The sequence below is a fragment of the Daldinia loculata genome, assembly GCF_022478755.1.
Source record: "Daldinia loculata strain CBS 113971 unplaced genomic scaffold F4817scaffold_51, whole genome shotgun sequence".
In the NCBI taxonomy this organism is placed as follows: Eukaryota; Fungi; Ascomycota; class Sordariomycetes; order Xylariales; family Hypoxylaceae; genus Daldinia; species Daldinia loculata.
Window position 1 is genome coordinate 1 of NW_026054905.1, and position 14,130 is coordinate 14,130.

Consider the following 14,130-nt stretch of genomic DNA (forward strand, 5'->3'; position numbering starts at 1 on the left):
TTACCTATTTCTTATCACTCCTTAATATCTTCACCAAAATACAGTATTATTACACAATTATAATATCATTAGATTGGCCTTATTAAGCTGATTCAGTTGATATAAATAACTATTGTTAAATATGCTGTTATGGCCGAGAAATACGAGATTAGTTGGCCTTATCCGTAGATTACATGCCACTATTTGCAGATTAGTACCTTTTATTCGTAGATTACTTTTTCAATTGCACTATAAAACACGGTCGCATTCTTTCAAATTTAGTATCAATCAATTAGTTTAAATATAAGTAATTCAAATATGTCAAAAGATTCGTAAATATCTACTGTTATTGTTGAAAAACATCGTACTTTTGTGTCAGTAATAAGGTAGAATTGCTGGATGTCGATATATTGTAATTTTAGTACGCAGTTGTATGCACCTGTTTTGTGGGGTAATCTACGTTGTAGGACCGGCAAGGTAATCTACAAATAGCATCACTCATTCAATAAACCTCGATACGCCTATAAGGGACCAACGATGTTACTAAGAACCCAGTATATTATATCTGAACAAGGGGGCATGTGAAATTGGCATGATAGCTCCTGGCAAGCATGACCGATTTGAAAATGGGAAGGTTCGGGGGGACGGTGTAAGATTCGACATATAGCGGCATATTTAGGGCCATAAAAAGCAGAAACAAGCCACCATTATGGTAAAAGGGTACCAGCCCTGCTGTATCGATAATTCTCGAGCCCCTGAGATAGCTAGTGTAGTATCATACGTTGGGATTGGCGGCGAGCCGAATGAAAATGAGACAGTACCATTGCCTATTCCACCTTCAGTGCCTGTCCTGAGTGAAGCAGTGATAAGTATACTAGGTATAGTAGGGCTAGACTTGGGGGAAACCGTAGTCAGAACAGTTTCGATGATAGTTTTAATGACTGTTTGAGTTAGTGTCCTGGTCGATCCGGTGGCCGGCACCGACGCGAGAGTAGCAGTATTTAGGGTATCGCGTATGGTGCTCACGGATTCATGATTGATGCTGGTTTGGCTGGCCTTTCCGACAGTCGGAAAGCAGTAATCAGGCTCAAACTTCACGGATCCTAGACCTGTGAGCGTTCCAATCCCCAATTCGAAACCAATAGTCTCGCCAGAGGGGATTTCCAAGCCTAAAGACCCTATTACCAAGACAAGCAAGGTGAACAGAGTTTGCATTTTCTCTAATGTTCATGATAAACGGCATGAGACATGCCGCGGAGATCGAGAGTGAAAAATAATGTTCCATATCCAGACAGGAATGACATTTTAAATCTTTTTAAGGAGGTCGTTATTAGACACTTCACTATAATTTTTCATATAATATCCCAAACTTAGAGTCCTCTTTTGAAACATAGGTAAATTTGGGGTATAAATAGAAGCAGCGTATTCTCGGACTACCTAAGCGCACAACAAGCGAGGAGATCCATCAGTGTCCTAAAACAGACTCAACAGCGGCTGAGGATGATGATTATAGACTCTAACAGCCTCATGTATCACAGAGGTGATGGGAATAAATGGTTTACATGACAGGTTATCCACTAGATAGTTATCCCTCTGAGTCCCGGCGGCGCGCGTACTTGCGACTTCAGCCAGACCTTGGTGGTTTAGGTACTTTGAAACGCCTGACCAACTTCTCCATACGGACCAGCTCCCGTTGGTGAAAACGAACGAAATCGGTGTTCACTTTCCCTTTTCGACCAGTGTGTAAGATTGTTGGTTCCTATAACGGTTCTTAGTGACAATCTTATTGTCGGGCCGTTCATGGGACTTACGATATCCTTCATGGCAGGGGGGAAGTTAATATCTCGTGTGGGTTGGAATATTTCATACTCCCCGTTTATCTTATCCCGGGCGACGATGGTAATATCGAGGTTAAAGAGGCCGGCGTACTCGACAATCTTCCTATGTAGTGATCTGCCCCGTCTCTTGCGCATGACTTTGAGCCGGCTGTCCAGATTTCGTGCTTTGGCCATATCTTTTACTTAATAAATATTAATGGATTCTGTTTTTGACTGAAGATGGATGTATTTCTGGTTAGCCATACCTTACTATTGAAATAGACTTGGGCTTATATCTACCTTATAGCAAATCTGTGACAACATTCAACAGGTGTGGCCAATTCCGGTATGCTACAACGTACCATTTCTAAATCCCTTGCGACTTTCATGGTAAAACATTCGGAGCCTAACTCCCTTATTTGATCGGACCGGCCATTTTAGGAATAGGTAGTCACTAGGTCGTTGTGATATTACAAGGGTTTGGCTTTGACCCTGGCCTGGCCCCCGATTTTCCTTTACTTCACGGCCCGCATGCTGCCAAATGAGCGTGACTTCGGCTACAGATAGATAGGAAAATGGCGTCTAACACCCAATAACCGAACCGGCCCGAGCGGTTAAGGTGAGTAGAGTACGAGAATAGAAGTTCAGTTGGCAAAGAAATATCTATTGACGACAAGGATGATTGAAAGCGCTTCTAAGTTGACCAGTCTACATAGGCGCCAAAGTATTACAGAGATCCTGTCCCGTGTAGTCGGTAACCAATTGAATACGAATTTTCCGGTATCATAAACCGTCGAACTTCCCATCCTCATCCGTATACCCACCCTTCCTAAACCGAAACCCCTGAATAGCACCAACATGTTCCATAAAACAACAGGCAATTCACCCCAACTGAGAGTGGCAGTGTTTCTATATTCCAGAACAGGCATCCGGAAGCGTCTGTTGGTATCCGGAAATGTCCCAGGCATCATGGGCAACAGTAATAGTGCTACCGTAATGGTCCACAGCTTTTTTAGTACCTAACTACCATGCGAGAGCATCGTCAAACTCGCGAAATAATGACAAGGTATTATTTTTACAGCTTCTTAAGTGATGAATTACCAACATGTGAACTCGCGTACCTAAGGTATGCTTCTAAAATAAGCGCAGGCAAATAGTTCCCCCACCTACGTATTAACAACTTAAATATGCGTCAACTTCAGAGACATATTTTTCCATTGTAATTCCATATCAACAATCATCCTTAAGTTACAGTAATTCATAAGCACATACATTGATTCTCCATATCAAAGTTTACCATGTCAAAGTTTACCATGTCACCACCAATCACTCGCCAGCTAGCAGTTCCTGAATCACCTAGCACAAGCGCTGGTGCTATGCCTAATGACCTAGCCCTCCCTCCACCCTCTCAAGACCTAGGCTATCACCAGCCTCAAGGTCTGAGTTTTGCATCTTCTGGGTCATTCCCTCCACTCGAAAATTTCGATTTCGAAACAGCATTATCCCAGGCACCGCAGACTGGGTGTCCAACCGACCCCCCCAACATATTGTGGGACTCGTCCTTCCAGACAATTCCTAACTATCCATCACTCGATGCTTCCATTCACATATCCATTCACCTCCTTACATCTCAAATCAATTCCCTCAATACTCGTATCCATGAACTGGAGATGGGATATAAAAAAACGAATGCTATAATTGAGGACTTCACGGCCTGGTCCAAGAAGATGGAAAAACACTGCAACGAGATGAACAATACTTTATTGGAACTATTTGGGATGATTCAAAAACCAGAGTTCCTCCGAGGTATACTTGATGAGGCCTATGAACCCCCCCTATAGAACAGTGGGCCTAGGAATAGGTGATCGATTCCATCTCATAGACTGCGTTATCGCATTCCATGATCACCCCCCAATAGGAAACCCAGTTAGCTTCCACTTTTTCACTTTTTGTATCGAAGGCATGGATGGCGGGAACTAGATATCGGAGGAGATTGGTAGTTTCTTTAAGTAGTGACAACGTAACAGAGAACCGTTTAGTTGCAATTTCGATCTCGTGGTGTAGGATCAACGCCTCCTTTTCTAGTTTGTGTAATTGTGATACATTTTCGGCATGCTCCATATCCTCCAAACAATGAAATATATCTTGAATCAAAAACTCAGTATTTTCGATCGGCATGATGAATAGATAGGCCGGGAGAGGCCGCGATTACAAAGAATGGTGTCAAAGGACAATGTAGGGTATCAGGTTGAGAGGTACAACGTAAAAGAGATAGAAATGAATAGGAAGGGGAATCGATAATATATTGAGCCAGATCCTGCCAGCCCAGTATTACCGTAACACTAGGAAGTACGTATACGAGCGCAGGTGCCAAAAACGGCTCATATGGAAGTAGAAATCGGGTCCATCTACGAAGAAGGACAATGCCGTACCCCTACACCAGCAATAATAAAACCAAGTACCAAGCCGATGCACCATACTAGATCCCCATTTTCTACTTGCAGATACTCGACCTTCCGGAGTAGGGAGGGTGTTGAAAAGGTGATTGATGCAGCCAGTATCAAAGGAATAAATACTAGGACAGTAACGCTTATCTCTATTATGGCCTTAAGGAGGGGGATGCGGGAGAAGATGCCGAATGTGGTAATATCAATAGTACGTAACGCAATGATCAGCGCAGCAAGAAGGAGAACCCCCACCAAAGTTGTGATCAAGCAAGAACGGACATTAACCTTGAGGCCAACGGATATGAGCGGATCAATGCTGTCAAGGTCTAGGAGAGTGTTGAGGGGGCTTGGAAATAGAGATGAAATATCAGAAGGAATGTTTTGACAGCTAATGTTATCATTCTTAGCAATATAACAGATTTGATAAGTTCCAAGGGTGATGCTCTCCGGGACATTGCCTAGAGCTGAGACCGCACTTGTTGCTTGAGAAATACCCTCGGAAACTCGCGTGGCAATATGAGAAATGATACTTTTCGCATCTGTTGGGAGTTCCGGAATGTTAGTGACATGAGGAAGGTCGGTGATGTCGGGAAGGTCGGTTAGGTCAGAAGGTGAGGGAATGTCTGGGAGTTGGGTAATGTCGGGGAGCTGGGTGATATCGCCAAGCTGCGTAATGTAAGGAAGTGGGTTGACCTTGGGAATTTTGAAGGCTTTTCGGGGCAATAGCTGTGGTAGATCCAACTTGATTTTGGCAATCCCGCTTGTGCCCATTTTATCCTGAGCAATGCTCACGATGAGAAAGATAGCACTACCAGCTAACAAGATTATTGACGCAATAGTCTTCATACTGTCACGAACTAAATGTAAGATGAGATAGTAGAAGAGAGACGACAACAAGATAACACGGACTTGATGAATTGAGGAAAACGCTACAGATAAAGCGGTGTAGCCTAGGTAAATAAATATAGGAAATAGGAGCCAAAAGCGGCCACCATCTATTCACAGGTATCCTTCTTCCGTAATTCCTGGGCTCTCTTGTATCTCATTTATAATAGGTATGATTCGTGCAAACCCTTGAGAGTACCTTAAAGCAATGCTACGGAAATAGCCCTCTCGGCGGACGGCAGCGTCGAGCTTTTCCTGTGTAGTACTAATCCTCTCATCGGCCACATTCTGCTTTTCCTCGACGCTAAGTCGCAATTTAATCTCAGCCTCTAGCTGGAACCTTAGAAGGTTCAGCTGTTGGGTTAAGTAGTCGTTCTGAACTTGGAGCTCATTGATTCTCGAGGTAAAGCTTGGAGGTTCGGTACCAATAGAGACCTATATCTGTCAGAAGATATGGAAGGCATGCTGATGAGTACCTACAAATGCATCTTGGCCTGGATATGAATCCGGAGTGGCTCTCACTGCCTCAAAAGTAGTTCCCACTCCCTCGCACAAATCTTTGTATGCTCTAGCTGAGTGTTCGCTCAAATTCTTAGAAAACAGATGTTGCTTCTCGGGAAGCGCTCTCCATAAGTAACCATCCTCACGAGTCGATTGCAGCCTCACTTGCGATGGTTTTATATTTATACCCAAATGCTTTTCTGTGATTTTTCTTAGTACCGGTCAGATTCTTGCGGATAAAGAACTAACCAATATGTTCACTCAGCTTCTCCCGACATTTAGTACGCCATTTCCCACGCTCTATGTTACTCTGTTTCGACATTTCTATAACCTTAAGTAAAAACCGAAAAGTCATTCTTCCTACATAAGCTACTTAGAGGATCTATCTTTCTTTTTCACCTTCTTATGGGCGAGTGAGGGTTACATCCGTCCGTTTCTAGCCAGACAGCCAAAAACGAAACCGCTCACTGGCTGATATCGTCCATGCAGATCAGACAATTTACGTAGCCTCCTCAAACGACCATGTATCGAAGACAGAAGTGGCATCATCCCATGCATTTCTTATCTTAATCTTGGGCTGACGAATATCTTCAACCATATCGGCTTTTCTTTTCAACCCCCTTGCAGTTGCTATTAATAGTTCTTCCGGAACGCGGTGCAGGTCATGCATATGGCAGACGAAGGAATCGCCGTTTTTGAACTCCTCAGCGCAACGCTCGTCTGGGCAATGCTGTCTTCGCCAGCGCAACCCGTGGTCCCTAACCTCAGCTTCCCATTTGCTTTTGGTACAGAACTGGCGCAGGCGGCTGGCCGCCGAAAGGGACGTGTCCCATAGGCAGTACGGACAATAGCCTGGCAAGAATGTGCTTTCTACTCTCTCGTATGCTACCTCTACTGGGAGATGGTCCAGGCTCAAATGCGAGTGACAGTGTTGCTCCCAGGCATCGAAATCGTAGAGCCATTCGTTACAAAAGAAACAAAACTCTGCAAAATGGTGTGACTTCTTTGTGCAGCGGTAGACGTGTAGTTGGGTTCTGTTATATGAGTAAATGTAAGAAGACCTCGTAATATATGAAATGATACTTACTTCGGATTGCATTCGCAAGGACATTTGTTAAGCCCTGGGCGATAAACTTCCGACTTGCTCCGATAAAGGGCTATTAGCTCCCGTAGTGCTTCTCTCCCCTTTTCGCTGCGTAGTCTCGACGACATAGGTAGGAGGTCAGCCAGCCTACGACGGTTTGGAAGGATCGGTCTCAATCTCGAAAAGGGGCGATTCACTCCCCTGCAAGCATATACTTCAGATCCGACAATATTTCCTGTGGACGTCTCTTCCCAATATTCCTGAAGCTTCATCTGTTCAAGTCGTTTTATATCCCTTCTAGGCTTACGGTTAGGATGAAGGAGGTTTTTGCATTCCTCCGAAGATTCGCTCCCCTCCTTTACCACTAGACTCGCTGTTTCCAACTTCACCTTTCCGAGAAGTGGAAGCTTCTTAGCCTTATATTCTTCTGTTTGCATCAGCTCCCTCTGTTTCATTAAAGGCAACGACTGCCACAGAGATGGCTGCCATTCTACCTCGATTAGACGAAAGAGCCTCCCGAGATTAATTAGTCTGGCTTCATTATCCTGATATACTGCTTGGCTATCGATGCCTCCATTTCTAGCAGCATAGTGTTGTTGATGCATCTGGTTATTCTCGTGGCCAGCAATCCTATTCCTTTGGGTATCCGAGTAAAACGGTTTCAAATCTAAAGCCGTGAGTGTACACACATAATCAATATTTGCAATCACGATCAATACTTACCGATATTAGTAAGACCTTCTGCTCGGAAATCGTGGAATGTAGGGGGTTTCGGGAATCCACTTCTGATCCCTAATGCCCTCAATCCCTCACTTACCTCCCGCGCTCTTAAAATCTTCCCACTAATTCCCGTGAATAGTGGTTGGTTTAAAACGCTTCGGTGCCAATGGATACGCATTATAGGCGTATCTTCGCATAGTTTTAGGTCTAGGAGTTTAAATAAACCTTCTTCCCCACGGTAATCCCTCAAGGCTCCGTTCACGCAGAATATGACGAGAAAGAACAGCAATGGGTTCATGTAGAGAGGCTGTGGGGCGACAAACCCCCCCTCGTGGATATCTGGCTGTGGTCTAAATGCTCGTCAGAGCTCATACGGTGCTGTAAAATAGAGATTCCACCTACAGCTTGCTTGATTTAGGGTGCTTGCCCTTTAAGAACTTGGTAAGTTGTAACGAAAATTCTTCCAACCCATGCTCGTTTCGAAATATAATGAATTCTGTATCCTAAGCAAGATGTTAGCGTCTCTCTACCTAATCGTATTCATTGTAAACTGAACCTTATAATGTAGCCCAATGCCTGTCCCAAACCTGGATCCAGACTCGAGGTAGTCAGAGATACGGCCGCTTGTATAAGCTCCCGCAGAAACAGCTGCCCAAAGATCTACGCGGAAACGTGGGCGTGAAAACGTCTTCCAATCTAGAGACCAGAGGAAACATCCCTCCCAAGCAAAAGTGACTTCAGTGGCATGTCTCCTTGGCCCTGAATCTGGTACAAGATTAAGGAGCTTGCCTAATTCTCCTCGAGGTTCGATAAACTATCAAATATGAGTAGCTCATTCAGTTATACCTAGGATTTCAACATCACAAACTCTCTTGATAGATGTGACAAATTCATCTCGTATGGGGCCTCGATATATTCGGTAGCCAGCTGTAAATTGCTTCCAGTAGGATTTTAAACCGCTATATGGCAGAGTATCCTCAGGACGCAAATCTTTATGTTTACGTATTGCCTTTCCCATGCGAAGCACAAACTCCTTGAGATCGGCTAGATTATCAACTGTTTTTGGACCCCATTTCTTGTTACTAGCTTAATTTAGTGCGCTGATTAGCAGATAAATTTGAAATAGATGCCTACTAGTCATCCCAATTTTGAAGTTGGCGGCGGTACTCTCTCTTCGTGCATTCGTCGACATTTTTAGGGACAGGGCTCTCGTTAACGATCGCTATGTTCACATCGATGTCATCTTCCATATAGTTCCTTCTGTGCGGTCCTCTGGAGGGCTTCATCGTAGTATCTACTTAGGTAAGGAAATATTTCCAGGAAGTCAAAAATTGATTATTATGGGAGAGGACAGATCAAGCGGCCATGAGAAGGGTAAAGCGAAGCAGGCCCCTTTTGTACCTACTCTGAGAATCCCTCTGCTATAAATGGCATCACCCCTATCTTCCGCATTAAAGTCTCAACACTATACGATTTCAGACTAAGGTGCTAGCATCTCTCATGATATTGTGAATATATTTGACGAATGAATTCACCTAGCTCCCCTAACCCCATAAACACCAGCGCTTGAGGAGATGCATGTCCCTATAGATTTAGTCGGCCGTCATCCTCCCCATTAGATATAATAGTTGCATAATTCATCACGTTGAACCTAGTCATTCCATGACATTAAGGGAGCACGGGTGGTGACGACGCTGAAAAACTTTATTAAATTAAAGAGGTGCCCCCTGAGTACTAGTATCAAATTCTATCCTGTGATATGCAGTCATCAAAATCGCGGGAACCAGCCAGATCAGCTTCTGCTTATCTTTCTTTTCCATAAACTTATGCTCTAGCAGCTCTTTGATATTAGGACTCGTAGTTGTCATAGTGAATAGCTCAAAGGCATCACGCGACCAGTTTTGGGGCTGTGTCAATCCGACCGTTGCCTCCTTATCCTTTTTCTTATCCATCAGTCTCATCACCATTCTGCTAAATGAGTCTCTAAGTTTTGCGACTTTACCCGATGAGCTACAATGTTCAATGTCACATATTTTAACATCACCATCAAAGTCCATGAGAACGTTGGCACAAGATAGCTGCTCATGGACTAAACCGTGGGTGAGGAGAAACTCAACTCCCATGAGGACCTATAATACCAGTGAGCCTTGATATCTCTGTTACGGGATGACACACATACCTGATGCAGTATCGAACCGAGTTGCGGCTCAGTTGGATAAATCGGTGCTTGGCATAAATGCATGAGAGAAACTGGCATAAACTCGGATATGAGATAATAGTCCTGGTCAGAGGATATATATATTTCGATATTCTTAACAATATTCTCATGAGATAATTGTCGAATATTCTGGATCTGCTCATCTAGATTGGAACCAGAAATTGTACGAATCATCGACTGCCGGCCCTTGCCGTCACGAGGGATGATGATGCCAAACGATGAACCACCATCCAAACGATATTTCCTCTCGTAATGATTCCAGGGTGAGCCGCTAATAACAGGAACAAGCCGAACTTCCCCAGGTAGTCGTTTCACTGGATATCTACTTCGGGTCCTGGGTAGCTTACTTTCAGCAAGGCGAGTAATATGATTACTAGGATGAGATGGGGATTGGCATTGGGCTGCGACTGTTTGCAAAGGAACGCTATCATCTTCCTTCGACAAGGCATCCTCAACGAAAAGGGTAAGTCGTTTCTGAGAAGACATTTTCAGTCATTTCACGATATTTATCAGGTAGGACAGATATTGGAGGTTTGGGCGCATTGATCTTATTTATAGAGGGAAAGCCAGCGGCTGATTTTAGCCTGCACCCAGTTTGCGGCCGGAATCGTCACAATCATTTTCTACTTGAACACATCAATTTACCAGATTAATCAATCCTGGTGAACGATGATGCAGTATTTAACAATACAATTTTTTTACTAAGTCAATCAGAGCGGCTACTGCTAACCAGTACAAAGATTTGAAAGACATTAGTGAAGCCGACTCAGAACAATGTTTTTCAATATTGAGACTCAATCCAAACAACTTGATGCAGAGTTGGAATCTAAATTTGGTGGGTATGCAAAGGTCGCATTGGATCTTTTATTTTTTGATACAGGCGAAGAACCTGACGAGGAAAGGATAAGGCACCTTCAGAGAGTTTTCAAGCGAGTTGGATGCGATCGATACAACCCAAACAACTACATTTCAGGGACCATCTCCGCGGATGTACTACACGCGTCTCTCAAGCAGTCAAATCTGAGGCCGGGTGACTTACAGGGTCGTGAGCTACCTGAACTTCATTTGCCGGCCGGCCAACAGGTACGTTGTCTCGGTGGACGTCATCGTATACTTGCACTTAGAAAGTACAACCGCTCCGCATCGTGGTGGCCAATTAAGTTATTCGTCAGTTAGTAAAATCTATTTAATCCATGAAAGGTATAAATACTGATTTCTTAGATCTTACCCCTGAGGCCTGTCGGTTGGTATCAGAGGGGTTTGCTAACGAGGCAAAATATTCGGACGGCGAAATCGTTGCAAATATCCTTCGCTATCCAGAGCATTCCGTCGACGCGAATCAGTGGTGGGCGAGACTTGATAAGAGTAAACCAAGAACACTAAAAAAAATCCTTGGTCACCCTACATTGGGACCGGCTTTTAAGAAGGTGTTGAGCATTCCGGGTCTCCGCCCTGGGCTTCTTTTGGCCCCTTGGCATAAGATATTGAATTGCGTCGAGGTAGGGTTCCTAAAAAATAGTAGACACCTCACCCTTTTTATTTTCTCTTTACTAACTATTGACTTCCTAGGAAGTCATCCATTACCTTGGCGAGATCTACCAGACGTGGGTCTACATTGTAGGGTCTGAGCGTGACCTTAGATTCGTAGATAAAGACGCAGTAATGGAACTTCAGTCTCGCGTCCCGGGGGTGTCATATTGCGATGAACGTCATGTCGAATACGAAATGCGAAAAGAAACCATATTTAGGGGCGTAACAGGTATGAGAGAAAGGGAGTTCATCTTACGCAATCTGAAGCAGGTTATGCGCTTAATCCCATCCATCCACACTCTACAGCAGGATTTTAAATACCTCCGACAATGTACCTATGTTATGAAAAAGTTGATCGGTGATGGGATTCAAGCTCCAATCACCGTACGCATCATGGCTCAAAACTCATTTCGGGGCAACGAAGGGCAGCCCGTTAATCATGAGGGAAGGTTTCTACCAAGTTTGAAGATTCTTTATCTACATATCATGCAAGATATTTGTCAACTTTCGGGGCAACCTCCGCTAAAGGATAGCGATAAAGAACCAGATTATGAGTTATTACCTAATAATGCGATATCCTGGCATACATTAGCGGTCCGGGCGAGGGAGCTGGGCTTCTCTTCCGACGAGATTATTCGTCTATGCCACACGGATCCCGACCGAGAAATGGCTATCAAGGCGTTGTATGAAGCTCGACCTCGGGAAAAGTTTGACTACGGGGGGCATTTTGACTATATAGTAGCTTCATTAGTCAAAGCCTTTCAGATAGTACAACCAGTCGAGTCCCAGAAACCTCCACCGGGGCTAACCTCACATACGGGAGAGCGAGTCGAAAGGAGATGTGGTCGTGTATACTCGAATACTTACGATAGAGATCGCTATTTCATAACCCTGGAGAACGTCACTCGTGAAGTACAGAAGGACGTCGATATTACCTCGCTCTTCGTCCGGGTATCCGTGTTCCACATGTTTTGGGGTTGGGAAAATGATCATCAGAGCCACGTACGGAGCAACCCAACAAACGGCCCGGGTCACAACGATGATGAATTAGATGATATAATGGAGGAAGCCGAAACCACAATGGATAGGGGGTCTCATAATCAAGTATGGCAAGACGTCACGCCAGAATCTGAAAATCTGGAAATGGAAGACGCAGCACCTATCGTACCGCAACAAAATAAAAAACAGGAAGTGGCAAGACGGAAGAAGCCACAGAATGGTAAGGGCCAATCTACAGTGAGCAATAGGAAAAGAAATATCGCGGAGACAAATAAGCGGAAACCCCAGCGACTTCATAGAGCAAAAGCAGTTGCAGATACACTAACTAAAGAACAACAGCCTACAAGTTTAGCTCTAACAACATCGGCACCTGCCCCTTCTGGTCTCATGCCGCAAAACGAATCTCAGGTTCCACCACAAAAGATGGTCATACTAGTACGAGAGAAAGGGGACTGGAATAATATAGGGGAATATCTACGTGAGGATATTGTAGAGAATTTAAAAGAAGCATGGAATATGCGCGAAGGTTATAGCTTGTATACCAGAGATGGTCGCGGCATCGCTATAGATGACTGCCCAACTCATAACGATTGGCGCGTATGTCTTAGTAAGGATGGTCCTGGAGAAGGATTTCCGGCGGACGAGACGCTATGAGCAAGAAGGCTGATTTGAATGGAAATGGTAAAATATATTGCTACGATATTATAGATAATCTTTACTAAACTTAACTTGAAAGCATCTGCTCCTCGATTCCAGCGAAGTTCAAATCCTGACCCTTTTCAAACGTTACAGCTCCATCCTGAATTCCCGGCAGAACCCAAATATCCATACAACTTGTATAGACTTCCATACGCCCCTGGGGTGTCGTGTTGGTAGGGATGGTGGGCCATTCCCAAACCCAGTACAAGGTGTAGTTATCATAGATGTCCATAGGAAGTCGCAAATCGTTCTGGCACCAGAGATCGGCTCCTTGGGGGCGCATTGCGACTTTAGAATACGTTCTCTGGCGCTGCGAAGAGATTGGCCCGCTGTTAATTTGGTAGCATCTCCCATCATCAAAAGGTCGAGTGGCCAGCAATGTACCCCTTCTATCTCCTCCTGTTCCTTCAGCATTCCAGACACGATGAACAGATAGAAGACGTTCATCTTGAATGGGAAATGAAGTACCGTAGATGAACACAGTAGAACTTTCAGGCTTTTGTGGTGTGTTGTTAAGGAGGGTGACATGGCCGTTTTCCTGGTATTGTAAAGCCACAAAGTCGCCCGGTCGGGCCTGTAGTGGAGGGAATGCAACGTTGAATTGATCAACTGTCTGTTGGGTATCCCGACAAATGGGATCAGAAGGAAGGATTCCTAAGCTTTCGTCTCGACCGGGAGGCGGAAGCAAATATTGTTGCTTTAAGTCATTAAATGTTGCGTCATATCGTGACATAGCGCCGCGAATGAAGCCTTCATTTCCGACCATAGTTCCATTTAGGTCAAGAAGCCTTAGTCGTTCAACCCATGAATGAGCCATAGAAAAAGGTAGCATTAAAAAAAGGATATTCACGAGTGTCATATTGGAGATCTGCGATGAAATATTATTCTTCCCAGATAACTACCTAAGAGGTACCTAACCTAGTTGAAGCAGTTAGAAGATATTCTGGTTTCTTATATAGGTACCTACACCTACGCTACCGAGTCCATGGACACCCAGTATACCCTGAGTAGAGGACGGATTCAGATATGGCCAAAAACCGCACAAGGTCAATTATGTCTACAGGCCTACACATTTGCCAAACTTGTCTCTCGACCTTACCGTTTTTCATCAGAGGTCCGTTTTATTCGTACTCCTCGTATAAGTTAGGAGATACTTAAGGTATCGCATAAACCTTGCATAAATCCAGCGCCTCCGGAGACATGGCTGAGTCGAACCTGAGGAAAAAGCGGCGGATGCACTATACCCAATTA

General features: G+C 44.3%; 9 protein-coding genes across 9 annotated transcripts; 2 read left to right on the top strand and 7 right to left on the bottom strand.

The window, feature by feature from the left end:
* Positions 1–654: 654 nt before the first annotated feature.
* F4817DRAFT_367642 (uncharacterized protein) lies at positions 655–1,194 on the bottom strand (the record flags this gene model as incomplete). Its single annotated transcript, XM_049307154.1, has 1 exon — positions 655–1,194. One exon carries the CDS (start codon positions 1,192–1,194, stop codon positions 655–657), a length of 540 nt encoding a protein of 179 aa, XP_049156079.1.
* A 409-nt stretch (positions 1,195–1,603) lies between these two features.
* On the bottom strand, positions 1,604–1,991 carry F4817DRAFT_318820 (uncharacterized protein; the record flags this gene model as incomplete). Its single annotated transcript, XM_049300969.1, has 2 exons — positions 1,604–1,738; positions 1,791–1,991. 2 exons carry the CDS (start codon positions 1,989–1,991, stop codon positions 1,604–1,606), a joined length of 336 nt encoding a protein of 111 aa, XP_049156080.1.
* Positions 1,992–3,109: 1,118 nt separating this feature from the next.
* F4817DRAFT_318821 (uncharacterized protein) lies at positions 3,110–3,637 on the top strand (the record flags this gene model as incomplete). Its single annotated transcript, XM_049300970.1, has 1 exon — positions 3,110–3,637. One exon carries the CDS (start codon positions 3,110–3,112, stop codon positions 3,635–3,637), a length of 528 nt encoding a protein of 175 aa, XP_049156081.1.
* Positions 3,638–4,082: 445 nt separating this feature from the next.
* Positions 4,083–5,089, bottom strand: F4817DRAFT_367647 (uncharacterized protein; the record flags this gene model as incomplete). The annotated part of the gene is made up of 1 exon (XM_049307155.1): positions 4,083–5,089. The coding sequence occupies one exon, from the start codon at positions 5,087–5,089 to the stop codon at positions 4,205–4,207; it is 885 nt and encodes a 294-aa protein (XP_049156082.1). The 3' UTR covers positions 4,083–4,204.
* A 153-nt stretch (positions 5,090–5,242) lies between these two features.
* F4817DRAFT_318823 (uncharacterized protein) lies at positions 5,243–5,951 on the bottom strand (the record flags this gene model as incomplete). Its single annotated transcript, XM_049300971.1, has 3 exons — positions 5,243–5,563; positions 5,609–5,829; positions 5,879–5,951. The coding sequence occupies 3 exons, from the start codon at positions 5,949–5,951 to the stop codon at positions 5,243–5,245; spliced, it is 615 nt and encodes a 204-aa protein (XP_049156083.1).
* Positions 5,952–6,128: 177 nt separating this feature from the next.
* F4817DRAFT_360788 (uncharacterized protein) lies at positions 6,129–8,719 on the bottom strand (the record flags this gene model as incomplete). Its single annotated transcript, XM_049306323.1, has 6 exons — positions 6,129–6,663; positions 6,717–7,380; positions 7,437–7,740; positions 8,098–8,247; positions 8,302–8,515; positions 8,568–8,719. The coding sequence occupies 6 exons, from the start codon at positions 8,717–8,719 to the stop codon at positions 6,129–6,131; spliced, it is 2,019 nt and encodes a 672-aa protein (XP_049156084.1).
* A 426-nt stretch (positions 8,720–9,145) lies between these two features.
* F4817DRAFT_318825 (kinase-like domain-containing protein) lies at positions 9,146–10,137 on the bottom strand (the record flags this gene model as incomplete). The annotated part of the gene is made up of 2 exons (XM_049300972.1): positions 9,146–9,562; positions 9,613–10,137. 2 exons carry the CDS (start codon positions 10,135–10,137, stop codon positions 9,146–9,148), a joined length of 942 nt encoding a protein of 313 aa, XP_049156085.1.
* A 288-nt stretch (positions 10,138–10,425) lies between these two features.
* Positions 10,426–12,834, top strand: F4817DRAFT_318826 (uncharacterized protein; the record flags this gene model as incomplete). The annotated part of the gene is made up of 3 exons (XM_049300973.1): positions 10,426–10,822; positions 10,873–11,150; positions 11,221–12,834. 3 exons carry the CDS (start codon positions 10,426–10,428, stop codon positions 12,832–12,834), a joined length of 2,289 nt encoding a protein of 762 aa, XP_049156086.1.
* A 70-nt stretch (positions 12,835–12,904) lies between these two features.
* F4817DRAFT_360789 (uncharacterized protein) lies at positions 12,905–13,738 on the bottom strand (the record flags this gene model as incomplete). The annotated part of the gene is made up of 1 exon (XM_049306324.1): positions 12,905–13,738. The coding sequence occupies one exon, from the start codon at positions 13,736–13,738 to the stop codon at positions 12,905–12,907; it is 834 nt and encodes a 277-aa protein (XP_049156087.1).
* Between the last annotated feature and the right edge of the window lie 392 nt (positions 13,739–14,130).